Source organism: Hemicordylus capensis, chromosome 4 (assembly GCF_027244095.1).
Source record: "Hemicordylus capensis ecotype Gifberg chromosome 4, rHemCap1.1.pri, whole genome shotgun sequence".
In the NCBI taxonomy this organism is placed as follows: Eukaryota; Metazoa; Chordata; class Lepidosauria; order Squamata; family Cordylidae; genus Hemicordylus; species Hemicordylus capensis.
In genome coordinates, this window is record NC_069660.1 from 266,727,249 (window position 1) to 266,750,219 (window position 22,971).

Here is a 22,971-nt window from a genome sequence, read left to right on the forward strand (position 1 = left end):
TGTGGCAGTACTCCCGCTTCCTCAGATAGGCACAATAAATGCTTAATTTGTTTAGGTGAAAACCACAACATTTGGATCTGTAAAAGCTGTTTGTCATTTTTGAAACAATCAGTGAAAAGCAGAGAATTCCGAACTTAGAGCAGCTTTGTGTGAAAAGGCATTAAGACAACAACCCTGATGCTCGGTTGCCGCTACCTTTGATATCAACATCCTTTATGTTGGCCGATAGTAGACACTAGGGATTGAGATTGACATCAGAGTCTTAGTAAGGATATACACCAAATGGATTTTGCATTCTGTTTTGAGCACAAAATGAAATGCAGATGGCCGAAATGTTTCATTGAACCTGTGGCTGACGCTGTTTTAATGGAACAAACTCAAGAGAGACTAGCGTTTTGGGTGGTATACAAATAGTAAATAAATAAAATGTTTCAAGTCTTGCAGCCATAGGAAACAATGGGGAAACTCAAAACACCCCATTGCTCTCCTTGGGTAGCTTCTAGGGACTACAAAGTAGGTTCTGTGGTAGGGCATGATGGGTGCTACCTACCCCCCAACCCAGAAAAGAAATGGGCAATTGGGTGATTTTAAACAAATTTTTAAACTTTCCCCCACCCCACCCCTGGATCCTATAGGGATTTTGGGGAGAGGTTAAAATATGTTAAAAATTGCCTGCTTGCCCATTCCTTTTTTGGTTTGGGTGGTAGGTAGCACATGCCCTACCACATAACCTACTTTGGTGTCCCTAAAAACACCCCATGGGGAACAATTGGGGGTGGGTGGGTTTCCTCATTGTTCGCTATGGCTGGAACAAGCTGCACTCAGAGTGCACAGACAAGTTTTACGTTGCAATTTTCAATGCATTTTGCAACCCTACCTTGAAAAATACTGCAGAAGCACACAGTAAAAGGGAATCTGCCCCTCCCAACATGTAACACACATTTCAAATGCAGTCCAAAAATGGCCAAAAAGGAATAACTGACTCAGCATCCACTGCCAGACACAGTGCCTGTGCTGCAGTAACATCATTGGGACAAGTTGCACTCTCTCACACAATTATGACTCCATACTTCCTAGCATTGCAACAGCTGCCACAGCAGCACACTTACTTAGCAGCAAGCATAGCCATAAACTCAAATAGAGCAACTTCAGACACATTTTGACTGAGTCCACCTTGCAATGCAGATTGCAGAATTTGCAGAGCAGACCAGAGTAGTGAGTGAAGCACAAGTTAGCGTCAAGGCCAATAAATATTCACACACACACACACACACACACACACACACACACACACACACAGCTGCCACTGTCCATTTCTCACCACAACACTATCTCACAAACAAAATAAAAGGAAAACATGTACCCAAGTTCTTCCTTTGTCAATTTGATACCCAGCAAAACCAAATAGTTACAGAAGCAATAGCACAGCATATTATACTCAGTGCTGAGAAGAGGCTCAAAATAAGGCCTCTTTCTGCGTCCCAGTCCCTTTGAATACATTTTGAAATTTCCTCCTGTGTCTCCACCGCCCACAGTTGTCCATAACAATATTTGATTTGTATGATGCTTCCAATCAAGAAGCAAGGAGATTGTACGCCAGTCAGAAGCCAGTGCCAGAAAACCAATCATCAAGGGGGAAAACAGACCTCCAAAATGGTGCTTGAAATGTTTTGATTGAAACAGGGTTGTTCTGCTCTGAGCTTGAAACAGGCCTTTTAAAAAGAGAGTGTTCTGTTTCGAGTCAAAATGTTTCATCATTGAAATGTTCTGCACATCGCTATTCACCAGGGGGAGAGTCTCAGACTCATCGATTGTAAAAATAGCATGCTGAGTCAGTTTTTAAGAAGCCCAAGGTTCTCAGCAGGGAAGGTAATTCCTGTTGGCATAAGAAAAGAAAACATCAGAGGGATGACTCTCCTGGCCGCTTGAGATCGAGAGACAGGCATTCTTTGGCATCAACAACTGACTCAACGGCAAAAGGAAACCTTAATTCGCTGCCTTCAATGTTGACTGCTACACTGACTTTGATATTGACCATGGGTTCGGGGAATCTCCCCACACCCCCTCGCCCTCTACAGTACAAATTTTTCCGGCAGACCTCCAGTGTATGCAATCATCTCCTCGGGCATCTTCCTTAGTGTCAAGAGCAGCTTCAACACTGGCTTCAACATCGAAGGTTCAGCCATCTAGTACATCACTAACGGTGGCATAGATCATCTCCTTCAATGCCGAGGACAGAGATGCTCCAACAGACGGTTGCAGACACTGCCTATATCTCACTTATTATAGTGGATTTCTCACTTAAGAATTCCTCAACCAATTCTTGATGTAAATCGCCCTGAGCCATTTTTGGTAGGGTAGTATATAAATCAAATAAATAAATTCTGACCAGGGAAAGGACTCTAATTTGAGTAAAGAACAACCTTCAAGGGAAATCTGCCCAGCTGTGCCTGTCAGACAAGTGTACCTCAAAAAATTTGGAATCCTTGATGGATTCTACACAATCCAGTCCATCAGGATCCACCTTTAGAGGTTTTTAAATGCATGGTTTGGATGGGGATGAGGAAATTGGGCAACTTCTGTTCCAAAGACTCTTTCAGCATCTCTTGCCAGAGTGACTTCTATGTTCGCTCCTTCATATACACCAAACTTTAGTTGAAGAGAGAGGTATCACTACTCAGGCCCAACTTATTCATCAATGGGATACCGAATGCGTTATTGGAGTTCGCCTGGAGCGCTAGACCCTAGGTTTGTACATCGACTTAGGCAGTTCAGGGAACCTTGTTGTTTTCCATCACTTGGACTCCCTTATGACTTCACAAATACAGGCTGTGGAAATGGAGAACATAGAGAGAGAGAGCTCTGGTAGAAATGAAAACTCAAAAAGACCCTGCACAGCCAAAAAGCTCATATAAGAAATAATTTTTTTAAAGGTCTCTAGCGCCGTCCCAACCACAATGTCCTGTGAAAAGTTGGTCAGCATTGAAGCTCTCAATATGGAGATAACCAAACTCACTGTAAGAGCCCTGATGTGGAGATCATCTACTACTATCTAACGACTTTGGATTTAAAAAAAAAAAAACTAATAAAGAGGAAAAGTCAAATGATGATTATGATCCATTCTACGGACTCAGATGAGGGTTCTGTTCAAAGAAACAAGTTCTAGTAACAACTAATCAGCCTACTTTCCTTTCATTGTCTCCGCAACTGGACTAAATTTGGTTTAAATTGAGGTTCACAAGTTAGATCTCTTGAGCCTCAAGTGTTCATGTGTTCACCATCTTGGATCGGGGTGGATGACATCATTACAAATTACACTATTGAGGTGTCCCTGTGTGACACTCACTACAACTGTACCAAATTTGGTTCAGATCAGTTATTCTTCAAGTTAGTGCACTTGTGCCTCAAAAGTTCACAGATCCACCATCTTGGATCGGGGTGGATGGCATCATCACAAACTACACCATTGAGGCATCCCTATGTGTCCATACAGCTGTAGCAAATTTGGTTCAAATCGATCAGACTGTCCACAAGTTAGTGTACTTGCATCTTAAAGGTTTGTGTCTGCCATCTTGAATTGTGTTGGATGACATCATCAGAGTCTACGCTGTTGAGCTCTCCCTACAGCTTCAGCAATTTTCGTTCAAATCTGTTAATCAGTTCACAAATTAGCCCACTTGTGCCTCAAAAGTTTATGCGTCTGCTATATTGAATCGGTGTTGATGATATCATCTCAAACTATGCCATTGAGCTGTTCCTATGTGTCACTCAGGGACAGCTCAGTTTAGTTTCAGTTTGGGACTGAAATCTCCAACCCAAGAAGTTGGAAGAAGGACTCAGTCTACAACTTCATATCCTCATCTACCTCTACACAACCGGGTATCACTGCCCATGCTACCCATTTTCACAAACTCGGCAAAATTGGCTTGGGAGGCCCCATCAGCCTCTATCTCACTTCGAAAAGATTAGAAAATTTCCATAGGATTCAAGAAGAGTCGTGCCCTTTCCTTTTCAAAAACCTGCCGCCAAACTCCCTTGTGGTGGACTGTGCCATGGTCAGTAAGTTGGGGAAGAGGCATTCAGCCCCATTAAGCAAAGGAAATTGGATGCCGTGGGTTGTAGGTTTTACTTAGCATCATGGATGTCTATTAAGACAGCCAGCTACATGGCCGGCTTGGACAAATACCGTTACTCTATTTGGGGCAATTTTAAGGATGAACTAAATTATTATTATTTCTTGTTTACACAGTCAGACAGGTGTTACTGACTGGTTTGTTTTATCCAGACATCGGGTCCTTCTCAAGGACCTGGGATGGCTGATTTTTATTGTCAATGTTGTTGGTTATCATCATCATCATCATCATCATCATCATCATTATTAAATTTATTTATTTATTTATTTAATTTCTATACCACCCTTCCAAAAATGGCTCACGGCGGTTTACACAGAGAAACAATAAATAAATAAGATGGATCCCTGTCCCCAAAGGGCTTACAATCTAAAGAGAAACATAAGATAGACACCAGCAAGAGTCACATAAGATAGATACCAGCAATATGTACCAGAAGGTGTTCGGGACAAATTTAAAGTTGTGCTAGTGAAGTTGGATTATGTTACTAGACAACACTTAAGCACAGCTAAACACCTAATGGAAATGGGAATGGGAATTCGTTCCCTTGCAGGCACAGTGTCCTTCAAATGGTATGTATGGCTTTGGTCAACCTCCCTTCATATTGATATTAAGGACAAGATTGAAAACTTGCCATTCAGTGGGGAAGGTCTCTTCGGTTTCCAGACTGACGAGACAATGAAGAAAATGAGAACATCATGGTATACTGCAAAACAATTTACCTCTACACCAGTCCTACAACAGTCCTACAAGAATCCCAAATACTGAGCAAAATCCTTCAGAAGAACACACCATGTAATCTACTCACACCATGGTGGCCTAGACAACTGTGGTTTCCTATCCTCCTGCTCTGACTGTAGATACCACAGTCTATATCCCCATTGGAATCTCTTGTCCCAGGGAGCAGATCATATCTTCCACTACAACCTCCCAAGTGCTGACAGCATGGAAACTCAATTTCTAGATCACATCCTCCTAAACGAAAGGAAGGAATCAGCAAGAAGCAGTTACAAATGCAAATGGAAGAGATTCACATTCTGTGTGGCAACTAAGGGATTTGATCTCTATAAAACCTCTATCAGATGTGTTCTCTTATCTAAAGAATTCTGGTCTGTTGAATGCTTCCATAAAAGTTCATATGGTTGCGCGCTCTGCAAGATATCCAGGATGGGATAAACGGTCTTATTTCCACCTGTTAGAGAGCCTAATGAGCCATTTTGGTTGAGCTATTTTGGTTCAACCGCCCTGAGCCATTTTGGAAGGGCGGTATACAAATCAAATAAATAAATAATGAACCCTGGAGCCTTTTGTTAGCCCTTTCTACGTTAACAGAACCTCCCTTTGAACCTCTGGCCTCTTCTTCACTTAAGTTACTCTCTCTAAAGACAGTGTTCTTAGTGGCTATAACCTCAACAATTAGGTAGTGAGCTAACAGGTCTTAGGTTCCACTCTCCTTACACAAAGTTTTATCCAGACAAAGTCGCGATGTGGACAGATCAAACCTTTAAACCTGAGATGGTTTATTTGAAACTCTGAGACTAAGACATAATCTTACCTTCTTTCTTTATGAACCCATCTGCTCCTCTGGAAAAGTCACTGCACTCCATGGATATCAAAATATCTATTCTGTACTATATGGAAAGAATGGAAGATTTCAGAAAATCCCATATTGTCTCCTTTTAGGGAAAGAAAAAAGGACAACCCATCTCCAGACAAAGACTTTCACACTGGCTAGTTGAACTAATTTTCATGTGCTACTGCATACAGAAGGTTAAGCCTCCACCTGGAATTGAGGTGCACTCTACTAGAGGAATGGCTGGATCAGCAGCTCATATGTCTGAAATAAGTATCATGGACATTTTGTAAAGCAGCTAAATGGTCTTCAGACCTACCTTTAGTAAGATATTATACTGTGGACATCCTCTCAGAAGCAGAGGCCAACTTTGGTTGGGCAGTTCTAAAGAAGGTGCAAAGAAAAGCACAGGCTATGTGGGCTCCAGGACTTCAAATTGACTTGACAGCACACTTTACCTCCCACTGCCTAGGTGAACTTGTCAATCACCCATTTTATGTGGGGTCATGGATTACCATAAAGATAAATAGGTTGCTTGCCTTTAACAGATGATGTTTTGGTGATCCATGTTCACTCATAAGACCCACCTGGCCTCCCTTCTGCTAGGCTGCTTCCATAATAATAATCACTTATTTGTCCTTATCTATCCACATTTCATCAGACCTCATACTGGTCATTCAGGGACTGAGCAATGGGTGCCCTAACCACTGAAAATAATGGATGTGCCTTATACACGGTGGATGGAGTCACAGAGGTGATAAATCTGGAGACAACTATGTAATACTGATAATTAGGCAATTTGAAGCATTATAACAACATAGCAGAGTACTGAGACATGAAGTTTAACTTGACTGAAACCCATTGCTAACATTTTGTTTTTACTTACCTTTAAAGTAAAAAGGGATAATAAAATCTCCTTTTTCCAGAACGTTGTTTTGATCTTCAGTGGGCTTTTAGTTAAAGCATACACTGTACTGTACACCTAATTCTGGCTTAAATTGTGGGCTTTGAGAGTCCTCAAAACTGTGCCATAAACATACCTCTTATTGGAATAAAATATTATAAATGGCTATTTCCCCCTTTTCTTCAGCTGACTTGAATATGATGCACAAGCAAAATGAAGATGCATATCATAATCCAGAGGCAAGAATATATGAAGATAAAAGAGCTATAGTATCTGTTGACCTAAGTTTGGCCTCCCCAAGACTTGAGAATACAGATGAATCTACAAATAAAATAGCAGGTTTAAATAATACTGTACTTTCAGTTGTAAATTTGTGTTACGTCACTGGTTGAAATTATTGTACTTTCTTCCTATGCTGTACTTTCCACTGAAGTCAGTCCTATATTTCCCCCCAAAGTGCTTAAATTTGGTATAGCTAGTAGTGTTAGACACTGTCTGTGTTGTTGCACTAATAAATATTTTTGTATCCCTTGTAGCTTCCTGTCATAGGAGTGTGCATGGAACTGCCAGACCATGAACCAGTTCATTAGAACTGGCTGACGGTTGGATACATGCGGTCGAATTATGTCAAACCAGTTAGACCTGGTTTGAGTGGCTGTGTTTGTAAAGGGGAATCCAGTGAGGATTCCCTTTTACAAGCAAAGAGGATCCCTAACTCTAAAGCAGTTTGGGGGTGGGTGGGCAGAGGGCACCTTACCTCCGACAGCGCTTCCTCGGCAGTGGTCCCTCTACGGCCCACCAGTGCTCCCCCCAAGCATTGCGGGTTGGAACTGGGATGCCTGAGAGTCCGCATTGCTGGGGGTGAGGGTTGATGGGGCCTAGAGAGGCTGCTACCGAGGAGGCGCTGCCAGGGGTAAGGTGTCCTCTCGCCCACCCCTTGAACCCCTTTTAGAGGTCAGGATCCCCTTTGCTTGTAAAGGGGAATCCTTACTGGTTTCCCCTTTACAAGCATAGCTGGCTGAACCAGTTTGAGTCTAACCGGACCCGGTTTGAACTCTGACCGGTCCCCTTTTGGGGGGGCCATTTCAAGTTTGAACCGGTCAAACTGAGCAAGTTTGAATTCAAACCAGTTCCTCACACCCTTATCCTATTCTCCACTGCAAAGCACTCTGTGCAGACCTAAGTGTGGGGTTCCTTCAGGCATGTACAGAAAACATCAAACAGGGAACTGCCAGCATATATTGGAACCACTGGATCATCTTTCAGTTTTCCAGCTAGAGTTGCCCCCTTTCTTTCTTATTGTTTTAACAAGCTGTGTGCAGTTGTTCAGGAACCAAGATTCTGTCAGGGAAGAAAGGTGGCAACTCTATTTCAGAGCCTTGGGTGCTAGTCTATGGATAGAGCTGGAAGTGCTAGCATTTTAAAATGTTGCCATTCTTGGGTTTGCTTCAAATAAATGAAATGGGGAAAAAATAGATCTTGTAATTTAGTTGTTGAAACAAAATATTTCAACAAATATAGTATGACTTGGGGGTATGAGATTGAAATTGATTATGTCCTATTATCTGTATGTTTAAAAGCTGCAACCCTGAAAAACATTCCTTGTAGTTATGATCCAAATAGATACTGTAGAGTTGTGTGGTTGTGTGTGAATATCTCCATGGAGTGTGTGCAGGATTGTGGAACATTTATGTTTAACTAGTCAAACATGTTGAAAACTGTTACTAAAACAACTCTCATACACAGGATTATCCAACAGGGTTGAGAGACCTGGAACTTGGGGAAAATATCTCAGACGCTTAAACGTGTTTTTAGTTTAGAAAATATGCTTTCTAAGGGGGCCCCAATTGTTAGATTAGTCCATTTTTGCAATACACTGCACTTTTGAAGAATCTCACCCCCTTGAAAATCAAACACTTGCAAGTGCTGGAGCTAAATATTTTGTGGGGTTCTCATCAGTTTTGTAATTGCATTATTTTCTTAGCAAATATATTTTAAAAGTACAAATAAGGGATAAATCTAAACCAAAATCAAATGGTGGCATTGCCCATGCAGATGGTGATGCCAAATGCATTTCTTTCCTGTGATAATCCTTCTCAATAGCAATTTAAAGTATTACCAGCTAGTAATAGTTTGCAAATTATAAACTCAAATATACCACATCTCTTTTAAAACGCAAAACTCATTGGGCATGATCCAGTCCCCCATGGACCCTCACATGCAGATAATTTTCCACAGGCTTAATAGACAGCCCTGTTTGATCCTAGCTGCAGCTGGAGGAATGAGAGGTCTGTGCACATTTCATGTGTTCCCATCCAATCCTCTCACCTTCCTCCACCAGTTCAGTATTGGTTATTTATGGTCTGATGGGGAGAGCTGAACAGGAATAAGTGAGATGCACACAAACCTTCCATCCTCCAGTGTGTGCCCCTATGTGCACGTGTAGGCAGAAGGATGAAGGAAAACAGGGTTCTTTTGAGCCTGTTGGGATGTGCAAATTATGTGTGCTTGCTTGCTGCTTTCTATTCTGGCAGAATTTGGGATTTTAGATCCTGGTTTTTAGGCTACAGCAGTAGCTGAAATACTTCTGGGTGGTACACGTGGAAGTGGAATGTTAGTTATATTGATTAAGTTTAAGTTACATGGATTAAACAATTAAACCAGCAGCATTCTTTGGAGCCAGATGCCAAATGTCAGCTTGAAAACCTTTATGAAATGTCTGTTTTACCTAAGTTTGCATATCCTCTTTTTAAAAAAAAAATTAGGTTTTACATATACACAAACATCTCCATTTGCTCGTGGTAATGTTTTTGGTGAGCCCCTGACACCTGAACAGCTTAGGCGGCAAGAATCATACAAGAACTTCCTTCGTTTTCAGGTGAGTGTACATGTTCGTATTGTGTGGACTTATGGACCACCCCCTTTATATTTTTTTAATACTTGCTTGAGAATGAAGTATTTCCAGAGAAAAGCAAATGTGAGGATGTTTCCTGACAATTATTTGCCTTTTAGTGCTTAGTTGTCTTCATCCTTTGACATTTATACCTATAATATATATGCCTAAATACCCAGCTTAGGCCTTGGTTATTTAAGAGAACGTCTTCTTTGCCATGAGCCCCATTGCCTGTTAAGGTCATCTGGAGAGGTCTGTCTGTGGTTGCTGCCAACTCATCTGGCGGCTATTTGGGAACAGGCCTTCTCCGTTGCTGCCCCTGGGCTTTGGAATGCGCTCTCTGTTGAAATAAGAGCCTCCCCATCTCTGGCAACTTTTAAAAAGGCACTGAAGATATATATATTCACCCAGACTTTTAATTAGATTTATAGTTCTAATATTTCTCATGTTGGGTTTCAAATGTTTTAAATGATTGTTGTTATTGTTAATTGATTTGATGTTTTAAATTATTTTAATTGTAAACCTCCCAGGGACACAAGTTTTGGGCTGTATAGAAATATTTTAAACAAGCTGACCTGATGCAGAGCATCTGCGCCCCTCATTTTCCCTTGGTGGCTGCTTCTCCTTGGCCCGCCAGTGGCCGCTTTTCCTCAGCTGGCCCCCTTGCCCCGGCCCACTGGCCCCCTTGTTCCGGCCTGCCGGCCGTCCCCATTACTAATTGGCAGCTCACTCACGAACTCTCGTGAGAGCTGCCACACATGGGATTAGCAACGGGTACGTTTACAAGAATTCTATATATAGAAGTTAAAAATAAATAAAATAAAATAAATAAAATAATAAGTGCTAGAAACTTGAAAGAAAGAGAAAGAAAGAAAGATGGGGTTCTCAAGCTATTGGAAGAGCAGGTAACCTCGGTAAATTATGGTGGGAAGTGCATTAGGTCACATCTGTGGGTGGTGTCAAAGCATTCTTTGAGGAGTATGGCTCAAAGCAAAATCTTAAGCCTAGTTGTAAAAGAAGACTTTCATTTATCAGTAGACTTGGGCAAGCAGGCTTCGGATGATTCACATCTTCAGTAATGTAAATGTTTAAGTTTTCTTATTGCCAGTCAGTCTAAATGCTTAGGTAGCTTTCTTTTTTAGATTGAAGAAAAACGAAAAAAAGAAGAAGCAGAGCGTGAAAAAAGAAGGCTTGAAGATGAAAGGGAAGAAAAAATACTAGCTGAGCAAAGGGCTAGAATTCAGAGAGAATATGAAGAAGAACTGGAAAAGAGGAGAAGGAAAGAGGAGGAGGTATGATATCCAACTTCTATGGCTTTGATATCTTTTCTTCTTTAAAGATAGTGTTGTGTGTCTCAGAAAGGTAGGGTTGTGTGTACATTCTTAGGAAATCTCATTAGAGAGGACATATCTGAAGACCCACCATAAGAATTTGAATGCTTGTGTTAGATGTCAAGATGGAATTTGTAAAAAGCCATCTCTTTTACTTGGGTGCCAGGTATTAACTTCCTCTTTCGGTACTTGACTGCCAGGTTCCTGTCTGAGTGGATTTTATTCATTTATCACCGACCCCTCTAACTTGGCTTTAATCCCCCAAAACAGATGAAGGAAGTTTATACTTTAGTTCCAGTCCTGGCAAACTTGGCAACAATCCCTATTGATTTCAGTGGGATATATTTCTAAGCATATAGCTCTGATCCTTGGGCTTTTGCTTATGCATGTTCTGGGGTGTGGGTGTGTGTGTATGAGTCACACACACACACACACACACACACACACACACACACACACACACACACACACACCATACACACACTTCTGAGAATGCTTTCATTTTGGGTGAAAGATGTAATGAAGTTTTTAGACAGAAAGTAGTGCTTCATGCCCCCTCTCTGTCATCTTTTGAGTAGGAAGCATAGAGGAAATGGCAGCAGTGGGGGAACCTAAAGGCTGCTTGTGGTAAATGGGATGAACAGTTGCCCCCCACCCCAATAACCCTTCCAGTTTTGCTACTTGTGAACAGGGTGCAAAGTTTATGTGTTATGGTGGGGATTGGCTCCATACTACACGTAGCTGCCCCTGACATTTCAGTGGAAGAGGAAACCCATATTTTCAAATTCGTCATCGTTTGCCAAAAATAACATTTTTGTTCTTCACACTTTTTATCTGTGTAGCAAAGGTTGAAAAATGAAGAGCTGTATCGATTAGCTGAAGAAAGGAAAACAGAGGCAGAGAAAAAGAAAAAAGACGAAGAAGAAAGGTGGGATAAGCAGTTTCAGGAGCAAGGCAAAACAGAGAAGCATATAATGATTGAAGAAGACAAGGTAATTCTTTTTTCTTGTCTTCTGAAAAGAAGAAATTTTCTTTCAGGGTGGTGTTGCATCTTTCTTAGGGCCAAACTGATCATGATACTGGGAATGGGATTTGTAGAACATATTAGTACAATCTGCATTGCCTCTTTCTGGGTGCAATTCAAGGTGCTGGTGGGGACCCAGGACAGGGCCCTTATGTGGTTGTGTTCAGTTCATGGAAATCTCTTCCCCCTGCAGTTTGCCTGACACCTTTGTGACTGCCTTCCAGAGGACTGCTAAAACAACTCTTTTTACCAGAATGATAGCCTGGTTTAACTGTTTAGGGTTGCTACTGTTTTTGTTGGTTGCTGCTTTATGGGACGTCTGATTCGTCTTCATCTTGAGAAAGTATTTTATAATGTTTGATTCTTTATAATTATTTGTGGTGTTAACCACCCTTTGTACTCGGAAAGATAGAAGAGCAATATATAAATCTATTAATTAATAAAACAAATGTTGCTGGGAAGCAGCTATGTTAAGGCTCCAGGCAGACATAAAGAGGCTGTTCTCACAAGCAACCTGGGCTATGCTGCTTGTGTGGAGCACTGGGATCTGCGTGGATTCTGGCGCTCCTTCCCAGCCTAACCCCTCTCTTGAGCTGAGGTTAAGGGAGCAAGTGCTCCCTTAACTCAGATGCCTAGATGGACACCTAGAACCTTGTGGGATATGCAGAGGCCGGGATAATGAGTACAGGCGTCTGTTTACCTGCGCTGCTGGGAGCACAGGTCGTGTGGGCAGCTTGCACAACCCCAAGGGGCTGCACATGATTGTCTGCGGGAAGGTAGGTTGAACCCTGCCTTCCCGCCTGCCCGTCAGTGCCGTTGTATGAATAGCCCCAAGCAGACCTCCTCAACAATTTGTTATGGGATGGCTAGCAAATAAAGTTTAATTTTAATTTTATTTTATTTTATTTTATTTTATTTTATTTTAGCGTCCCCCCCCCACTGTTTTTGGACTACAACTCCCATAATTCCCAGCCACAGTGGCGAATAGCCAGAGAATATGGGAGTTGTAGGCCACATCTGCAGAAGGGCTGAAGATGAGCAGCCCTGCCCCAAAGGCATAAACACTATGATGACCCCTTTGTGGGGATCCTTTGTGAAGTACTTTCATTTATGCTGATAACATTTTTATTATTTTAAGACCAGCATTTCATTTTTTAAATTTTTCCTAGACATTGTTATGAAAATCTCTCTTGGAATAAAACACTTAGAATTAAAAAGAGTTGAAATAACATTAAAATATTCCAAAATGAGGTACACTTCTTTCAAACTTTAATTTAAAACATTTTAACACTGAAGAAATCTTGACGTTTTTGAACCAGGAGTTCTTTCAATGCTTCTGTTAGGTGGTGGAACTGTGAAAAGTAGTGGGAGGGGGGCAGGAGGGAAGCATGTGCAACAGACAGTTTCCAGAGAGTTCTACAGTCCATCCAACCATGGCTTTCAGTGCCTGTAGCTGGCCTGACAGGTTAATCTCTATAAATGACTGTTAAGGAAATATAAACTTTGTTTTATGAGCTACTTCCTTCTAATATATACCAAAGCCAAAAAGGCCCATTTCTTTCTTAGGGTTAGGGTTAGGTTTCTTAATTTAAGCAGTCTTGGTCATAACTTGGATCATATTTTGTCACATGATCTTATACCACAGCATAACGTATTCATAATCCATTCTTCACCTAACTGAATTTCAGCTTGCTGTGTTGTATTCGAATGCCTTAACCAATTGTAGTTTTCAAAATCCCTGTGCAGACATTCATTTTATACATGTGAGTGGGTGGGAGACTGTAATCATGGTAGCAGGCCCTACTGTGCCTGCACATCCGAAGTCTGTATGCTAATTGGAATGTGTGCATAATAGGCAATGTGATTGATACACTAGAAAATGAGTATACAGATCATAGAGCTGAAAACTGTGCAAAGGGGTCACTGTTGACAAATTCCAACAATATGTTGATGTTGAATATGCAGGGAGGTGCGGTAGTCTGTTGTCACTAGCACAACAAGGACTAAAGCCTCTGCCTCTTGTTTTGAGAGACTTTCCACAATGTATCTATACAGCATTAAGAAAAACAATGAAGAAAAATGTGGGATGTGTTGCAGTTTTTTAAAGCTGTTTTTTAAAAAATATATATATATAGCTTTATTATGTAAAATGAAGGATATATTTACCTCTAAAATAAAACTATCATAACTTAATGTCGTATAGGGAGGGACTATAGCTCAGTGGTAGTGCATCTGCTTCGCATGCAGAAGGCCACAGTTAAATCCCTGGAATCTCCAGGTAGGGCTGAGAGAAATCTCTGCCTTAATCCTTGGAGAGCCACTGCCAGTCAGTATAGACAGTACAAAGCACAAGATGGACTAATGGTCTGATACTATAAGGCAGCTAAGTAGAAAATAAACCTGGGGCCATTTTTCCTTGCACACACCTAAAAAAACTAACCAAAGCTGACTTTGGGTTCTAGTGAATACTCACCTTCTACTTCTGCCATTTTGTGTTCGCTTAATGAAGGAGGGCTCATTTTTCACCACTTCTTCCTTGCTTCCTTCAACCCCCTGCACTCTTGAAAATATGCTCCTGAGGGTTGGGAAGACCCTCGGAGCAAATTTTCAGATGGTTCAGGAGGCTAAAGGGGGATTTGGCTAAAACTGCACCCCTTCCATACACACACAAGATAGCAGAAGGTGTGGTTTGGATGCAATTCTCTGACTGAGGAAGCAAAGATAAAATGTATTTGCATTAAATGTATTCTGTGAACTGAAGCACTTAAAGAAAGACTTTCCTTAATGCCTCACTATTTTTCTTATAAGCTTCTGAATATGAAGCAAATTGTTTGTATCTTCCCCGTTTTTCAGATTTCTAGACCACCTTCTCCTCTCATCCCAACTCTTCAGAACAAGGGATTATTAAAAGAAGAAAGATCGCTTTTGATGGAAAGCCGTACATCTTACTATACACACGTATGTATGGTTTTTAATAGTGAATAGATTTCTGACATCTCTGCTTTCTGGCAGAAGAGAATAAACAATTTTTCTTAGAGCTAAACCAGCTGCTTGGAGGTGGGGAAAATAAAATAACACCTCAGTTGGCTAATTCTTGACAATGTTCTAATAATATTGACTGACATCTTGAGTTAGGAAGTGCTGGTGCTCGGGAAGAAGTACAGGTGCTGCTGCATTCTAGTAATGCAGCTCTGACAAGGGAGTTTTTTTAAAAAGACAAACCAACAACATTTACCCTTGGAAGCATTCTGTGCCATCCAAAAATATGTCCCTGATAGTCATGCAACCCTCAGGGGCACCTTTTTGCATGCCACAGAGCATTTCTGGGGCAGGGGAACATCTAAAATTGTGCATGCTCGCCAAAAAGAGCCTGCACTGCATTAGTCTTCAAGTCATCAGTAACACCAGAGCTTTCTCCCCCTAACACCAATTCCTCATAATTCAGGATGTTGGCCATTGTTGAAATTTTTTATGCTGCTTTCTTATTTATTGTTCATATACTTTGCCTGCAGACACACATCTGTATCCAGCCTGCTAAGTTGCAGAGAAGCTATTGAAAAGTGCAGTATTTTATCTAATAACAACAAAACCAATTCAAAGAATTCTTCCCTTATAATATTTTCAAATGTCCATCCCTGAGGAACTAGATTGCATTAATGTGTACAGTGTGGAATGGACTCTACAGTTCCATGCTTTGGACCTGCTGTGAATAATCTGTGTTGTTGAAAGTTCAGGGTCTGAGAAGTTCATTGCATGTTAGAATTATTTATGTCATCAAGTTGTCCAGGAATCCCACTGCATGCTGACTGCCAACTTGAAAAAAGGCTTGTTACCTAAGTGAAGTCAATTCTCTGGTGTTTATTTGTGAGAGAAGATTTTTTTGTATTGAATCTTAGTGTTAAGTTGAGGTCTTAATAAGCAATCTGATAGGTTATAAATGCACTCGTTAAAATTTAAAATAGGAAAGTTAAAGCTATGACTATATTTGAAAGTGAGTGGAATAAGTTGAGAAAGTTTTGGAATAATAAGTACAGTTAAGAAGATTTGAGCGGAATAATACTATCAATAGCATAAGAAATAATGATATGGTTACTTTAAAGATGGATGGTACCTTCAGCTAGCCAAGAGAAAATGATAACCAAGTAGCCTGAATAGTCCTACCCCATATTGTCATCTCTCTCTTTTCCCTTTTTCGATATGGAAGTTTGATTGGTACATTATTTTCAAATTTTGCATTGTATTGCATATGTTAAGTGCTGGGAGCAATATGGTCTTCTAGTATTATGAATTCTAAAATGTATTTCTCTCTGTGTGTGTGTGTGTGTGTGTGTGTGTATACACACACACATGTATTATATATACACACACGTGTGTACACACACACACACGCACACACACGCACACACACGCAGATCATAGTAGCTAACTTCTAATGGACTTACAATGCAATATGTGCAATCACAAGATCCTAATCTCTGACTGAGCCTGAATAAGTTGGAAATAATGTTCAGATACATTATGATCTGGATCGTGATCCGTTGATTCCATAAGTAGATGGGTTCTGCGCCTGCGCAGGCACCTCTCGGGCCAACTAGGTAGCTCCTCGCGACGCCCAACCGCCCTTCTGCACGTGCTACTGTTCACTACTTATACTGGGCGGTGGGCGTCTTCCGTTAGTTTCTGTTTGACCGCCACAGCGTTCAGACCTCGCTTGGGCTCCTCGGTAGCGAAAAGTATTTTATTTTCTTGATGGATATTATCGTATATTTGGAATTTGGACTGTGTTTTGGACTGGATTACGGCTTTCGGACTAGTTTTGGAGAAAGATCGGATGGATTTTATTGGATTGAACTGGACTGTTAACGGAGATGGAAACGAAAACGACTTTCAAGCGGTGTGTGAGGTGTCGGGCTAAGTTGCCCTCCACTGACCACCACGATTCCTGTCTGCTATGCCTAGGAGAGGAGCACAACACAGGGGCTTGCAAGATCTGTTGTGCCTTCTCTAAGCAGACGAGGACAAACCGAGCTCTGCGTCTGAGAGCTGCCCTGTATGAAGACGCGCTGCGCCCTCCCACCCCTCGACCTGAAACACTATCGACATCGGCATCGGGGAGGGAGGTACACGGAGCTGTATATGCACAGTCTAAAACCGTGTCCACCGATACACCTTTTAAGAGCCCTTGCAGATCTCTTCTAAGGAACAGAGGCGACGAGAAAAGAGGCTTCGTCAGGAGGCTGAGGAAGCTGCCGGTACGGGGCACTCTAGTCGGAGTGAGCATAGGCGAGAGACCCCTTCATCCTCATCGGTGCAAGCTTCGGAGACGGAGTGGAGTGCAGTACCACGGGCTTCTAGTCCAGTAGCGGATGCTACAGCTTTGGAGAGCACGCGCGCCCCGTCGGCATCGACATCGAAGCTTCCTCCGGCATCGACATCGAAGCCTTCGACATCCTTGTAAGGGAAAACCAGTGTCTAGACAGCGTATTGCACATTGGTTGGTTGAACTGATCCTATTAACTTATAGGCTGCAAGGGGTTACCCCACCTAAGACAGTTCGAGCTCACTCTACCAGGGCTTACTCGACATCAGCAGCTCATCTTTCCAGCATTAAGATGGATGACATCTGTGTGGCTGCAACCTGGTCTTCACAGCAACTGTTTGTAAAACATTATGCAGTGGACCTCCGCATGGCGCGCCAGGCGGAATATGGGCGAAGTGTTTTGAAAAGGGTCTTGCCGTAGAAGGCATCCTTCTGCACCCGCCACCAAAGGGGGGCAGCTAACTAATCACCCATCTACTTACATCCCCCCGTAAACATGGGATGGAAAGACTGTATTTACACATCCTGAATGTAGAAGGTTTATGAAGGGACTGAATAATTTGTACCCACCGCTTAAGGAACCTTTAGAGCAGTGGAGTTTGTCATTGGTTCTTTCGGCATTGACAGAACAACCGTTTGAACCACTGCATGAGGCTAGCCTGAGGTTGCTAACGCTTAAGACTGCATTCCTCATAGCAATAACCACAGCAAAAAGAGTGGGTGAATTGTCTGCGTTGAGAGCAGACAAGCCTTACACCCTGTTCTACCCACATAAAGTAGTTATGAGGCTTGATCCTAGTTTCCGCCCTAAAGTGGTCACAGAATTCCATCTGAATCAGGAGGTGGTCTTGCCAACCTTTTTTAAGGACCCACAGACAACATTGGAGATAACGCTTCACTCGTTAGATGTACGCAGGTCTTTGTTGTACTATTTGAGAGGGACAAAAGAATTCAGAAAGACAAATAAGCTGTTTGTGGCATACAAGGGCACGTGTAAGGGAAAACCAGTGTCTAGACAGCGTATTGCACATTGGTTGGTTGAACTGATCCTATTAACTTATAGGCTGCAAGGGGTTACCCCACCTAAGACAGTTCGAGCTCACTCTACCAGGGCTTACTCGACATCAGCAGCTCATCTTTCCGGCATTAAGATGGATGACATCTGTGTGGCTGCAACCTGGTCTTCACAGCAACCGTTTGTAAAACATTATGCAGTGGACCTTCGCATGGCGCGCCAGGCGGAATATGGGCGAAGTGTTTTGAAAAGGGTCTTGCCGTAGAAGGCATCCTTCTGCACCCGCCACCAAAGGGGTTCTGCGCCTGCGCAGGCACCTCTCGGGCCGACTAGGTAGCTCCTCGCGACGCCCAACCGCCCTTCTGCACGTGCTACTGTTCACTAATACTGGGCAGTGGGCGTCTTCCGTTAGTTTTCTGTGCAGACCGCTTTGCAATCTGCTTCCCAATGTTCTGTCTGAGTCTCATACTTCTGCAGTGGGGTTGGTTTCTGGGCGGGTCTTATGGATTCAACGGATCACTACCAGATCACCTGTTACAGGTAAGCAACCTGTTTATCTGGATCGTGATCCGTTGATTCCATAAGTAGATGGGTGATTAGTTAGCTGCCCCCCTTTGGTGGCGGGTGCAGAAGGATTAAATAAATCAAATAAATCTACTTATGGATTCAACGGATCACTACCAGATCACCTGTTACAGGTAAGCAACATGTTAGCCGCGTTCTTAGCACTGAGGGCTTTCGAACCCCAGCTGAGGGGTGCCGTGGTGCAAATCCACTTGGACAATACTACAGCAATAGCTTATCTGAACAGGCAGGGGGGTACGGTCTCACCAACACTTTGCACCTTGTCAATGAAATTGTGGAACTGGTGCATCATGCATGCCATTTACCCAGTGGCAATTCATGAAATTAACAGCATGGAGAATAAACTTCTGAGAACTATTCTGTTGAATAGTAGACGGAAGTCAACTAGGCGTAGCTATTTATGTAAATGGAAAATGCTACAGCTTTGGAGAGCAACCGCTACTGGACTAGAAGCCCGTGGTACTGCACTCCACTCCGTCTCCGAAGCTTGCACCGATGAGGGTGAAGGGGTCTCTCGCCTATGCTCACTCCGACTAGAGTGCCCCGTACCCGTACTTGGGAGTTTAGAGGATAGAGCTGCCAAATGTACCTTCAAAGAAACATTTGCTAAGCCCTTTAATTTTAGACTCGTCAAATAAAGCAAAACCTGGCGCACTGATGCTTTCCAAAAGACTATGCTTGCAATGAAGACTAAATGTTCTCAGTTGTTGTCCAGTGACAGTCAAGTTTTATATGGAGGGTGAAGGGGATTTTCTATGAAGAAGCTGCTTAGGATCATACAGTAGAGATGTGCATGAGCCAGTGGGAAGCACTGAACTGCATCCTTCCTTTGGGAAGCACTGAACTGGCTCGGACGGCCGCCCCACCGCTTTTCCAGGCATGCTGCTTGTCCTAGCAACAACTGTGTGGGGCTGTGGCGCTTCTCGGCTGGCTGGCTGCCTGCCTGCAGACAGCGCCACAGCCCCGTGCGGCCATTGCTAGTGTGAGCTCTGTGCCTGGAAAAGCAGTGAGGCAGCAGTGGAGCAGGTAAGAACCTGCTTACCAGCTTGTTAAGGGAACCACTCCCCATCCCACCAGTCTGTGCATGAGCCATTAGTGCATATCTCTACCATACAGGGCGTTTGCACTAGCCTAGTGGAATTTTGTACCCTTCTATTTCAAGCTGCTCTTGAAATTCCCCTTGAATTCAGGTCCATGTCCTTTGATTTCAAAAGCAGCTTGCTACATGGCATGGATGGGCTGCTTCTTGAGAAAACCGAATGCATTTCCTGCTTGCGCTCATGTTGCTATGTCATGGTTCTTGGGATGCTTGAAAATAAGAGAGGAGGGAGTTTTGTCCTCTTTTATTGCTTTGATTACTTTAAAATAAAACATATTTTACTGTTTTACTAGGATCTTCCACAACACAGAGTTCCATCTCCTCCAGTCCCAGCTAGAAGAAACCAGATACGTGCATATGGTAAGAAGCCTCTTTGTCCTGCAATATTTAAGTCTTTTGGCTATGCTCTTGACCAAAAGGAATCCCCCCCCGCTCCACCCCCGTGAGTTCTTAAGGGAAGGGGGATGCTGGACTATCCATATTCTGTATCATTTTTAAAAATACTTAATTCCAGAAGAAAGGAAGAATGTAATAAGTGAACTGTCAGAGATGAGGAAACAGCTCCGCAGTGAAGAGCGACGACTACAGGAGCAATTGTTAAAAGTGAATAGTGATGATGACGACATGCAAGCAAAAGGGTAAGGCCTTTGCTTTTGTGCTGAGGCATTTGTTAAAGCTGATAACTTCTCTCTGGCAAGTAATATGCAACTGAACAAATATTAAATACTTTGCAGTGGAATTAAAATTCCATAAAACGAAATACTAATGGAAAGAGCACTACAGGGATTTTTTTTTGTTCTGCTGCATTTTGTTGCCTTATGCTTTTATGGATCATACTCAGCTGGCTCAATCTGGTCATTTCATACTACTCTTTACTAGAGCAAGGAGAAGACTGTAGTGCAACAGCTACCATGGCATCTTTTATGAGAGGGGATGTTGCTTCTTTCCTGGTGCAAGAAAGAGGTGGAAGTGGCTCATAGTAGGTGGCAAAAACCCATTGTGCTTTGCTCATGGAAGGGGTTCTTATGTGCCAGTGACTATTGCTTCAGTGCAAGGGAGTTGGATTCTGTTCCCTGGGGAGCAGACACAGACCTGATTCATCTAGATCGAGATCCATCGATATCCATAAGAATGGGTTCTGCACCTGCGCAGGAACCATGCAGTAGCCATGCCGCAGCTTGTTGAGGCGTCCAAGCCCGCCCTCACTCCAAAGTGTGCTATTTAAAGGCGGGCTGGATGCAACATCCCTAAGTTCTTTTCCGACTGCCTTTGCGTTTGGACCTCAGTCTGCCACTCTTAGTCGGAAAGTTCCTCATGAGTTTTTTTGTGCTTCATTCTCTTAAAAAACCACCTGACTGATATCAGTGTATGACCCATTTCTGGCTGATGAATTATTCCTTGGCTTAATTATCGAATGTGGACCGGCTGATGAACAATGATTGGTTTTGACCCACAGAACGGACTTGACTACCCTTCTTGGCGGGTCAAAATGGCTGGGGCGAAAAAGTCCTTCAAGAAGTGTGAGGGCTGTAACGCCAAACTCCTCTCTAAGGACCTTCATGACCTGTGCATGCCATTGCCCTTGGTGTTCTCTGTCAACGTTGCTGAACTCACCTGCTTACCTGGATGGTCGTCCTCCACGGCGGTCGTCCAAGAACTGAGAGATGTTGCGTCCAGCCCACCTTTAAATAGCACGCTCTGACATGGGGGCTAAAACTACTTATAGCCTAAAGATACTGTAGCTGAGTCTTGTATGGGTTCCTAAATAATGTACCTCTGAGGCACTTTCTCAAACTTCAGAGGCAACAGTTCCCTTCTCACTCACTCATTTGTAGTCTTTTAGGGATGCACCAGTGTAAGTGGATACTTGAATTCCTGCTTAGTTATCTTTCTTTTGATGCCAAAGATATGTATGGATGCTTAACCAAGTGTACAGACAAGTCTGCACTTGATTCTTTTAGAACTTATTAAACAAAGTTTTCAAAATATGGATATTCTCAAACCTTTTAAGTGCTTGTAAATCTACTGAGAATGAAGTTAAGTGAATTTTGGGATTAGTTGCCTTGTATTTAATAAATACAATGAATCAGATAATGATTGTAACTATAAACACCTTTTCTTTCAAATCCTGGCCCTCTATTCCTTGTTGGTTTAGGTTCAGTATAGATTACAAAGACTTTGCTTTACATAGACGAGTGCTGGCCTTTCTCCCAGGTCCTACTGCAAACTGTGCTGCTGGCCCCTGCCCTATGAAGTTATCTAAAAATGGGATATAGCTGGTGGCTGACATCTAGACTAGGGATGTGCAAAATGTTTTGATCTCGAAATGGGCCGCTTCGAGTGTTCCGAGCTCAAAACAAAACACTCTTAAAGGACCTGTTTTGAGCTCGAAACAAAACGACCCCATTTTGAGTTGAAACATTTTGAGTGTTTTGAGTGCTATTTTGGAGGCCTGCTTTTCCAGAGAGAGCTGGTTTACTGATTGGGATCGGTGGGTAGACCATGGCTCTGCTCCGGACTTAGCATGTCAGTCCACCTCGGAGGACTGGTCTACCGGGTAGTCACGGTAGTTAGATTAGTCACCAGGTAAACCAGTCACTGGTAGATGCAGTAGGTAGACCTCAAACAGTGGATAGACTCGTCCTATGAGGTGGGCCGATGTGCTAAGTCCGGAGTGGAGGCCTGGTCTACCTGCCAACCCCAATCAGTAGACCAGCTCTCCCTGGAAAAACAGCCCTCCCCAATTGCACTCAAAACATTTTGAGTTTGTCAAAAAAGCTGGCTTGGTCGCTGTTTTGACTAAAGGTTTTGAGCATTTTGTTTCATTTCGAGCTCAAATCGAAATGCAACATCCATTTTGTGCAAATCCCTAATCTAGACTAATCCTTTGCTGACACACTAAGCTTCTCTATTGTGTGAAGGGGATGGGAGATTTTCAGAAGTCTCCTATTTTCTTTGTACCTGCTTTGACTCATGGTTTCCCAAGGATTCCCAGGGATTTCAGGCGCTGTGAAATGATTTGCTAAACCTTTCACTCTGATTCAGTCCTGAATTTCAGTTTGAATTGGAATATCTCAACAACTTGCTAGTTCCTAAC

At 42.6% G+C, this 22,971-nt stretch overlaps 1 protein-coding gene across 15 annotated transcripts in view; it reads left to right on the forward strand.

Moving 5' to 3' along the window:
- The window catches only part of CSPP1 (centrosome and spindle pole associated protein 1), a 121,290-nt gene that overhangs the window by 73,253 nt on the left and 25,066 nt on the right, over positions 1-22,971 (forward strand). For 13 of the 15 annotated variants that reach the window (XR_008306938.1, XR_008306937.1, XM_053249259.1 and 10 more), the window contains 7 exons: positions 6,794-6,946; positions 9,373-9,485; positions 10,643-10,792; positions 11,674-11,823; positions 14,709-14,813; positions 20,168-20,234; positions 20,389-20,512. Coding sequence is in view for 13 of the 15 variants with exons in the window: in XM_053249259.1 (XP_053105234.1) it covers positions 6,794-6,946; positions 9,373-9,485; positions 10,643-10,792; positions 11,674-11,823; positions 14,709-14,813; positions 20,168-20,234; positions 20,389-20,512 (862 nt within the window). In the remaining 2 variants the exon portion in view is untranslated. The remainder of the gene's footprint in view (positions 1-6,793; positions 6,947-9,372; positions 9,486-10,642; positions 10,793-11,673; positions 11,824-14,708; positions 14,814-20,167; positions 20,235-20,388; positions 20,513-22,971) is intronic. The other 2 variants (XM_053249261.1, XM_053249262.1) reach the window with 1 other exon arrangement.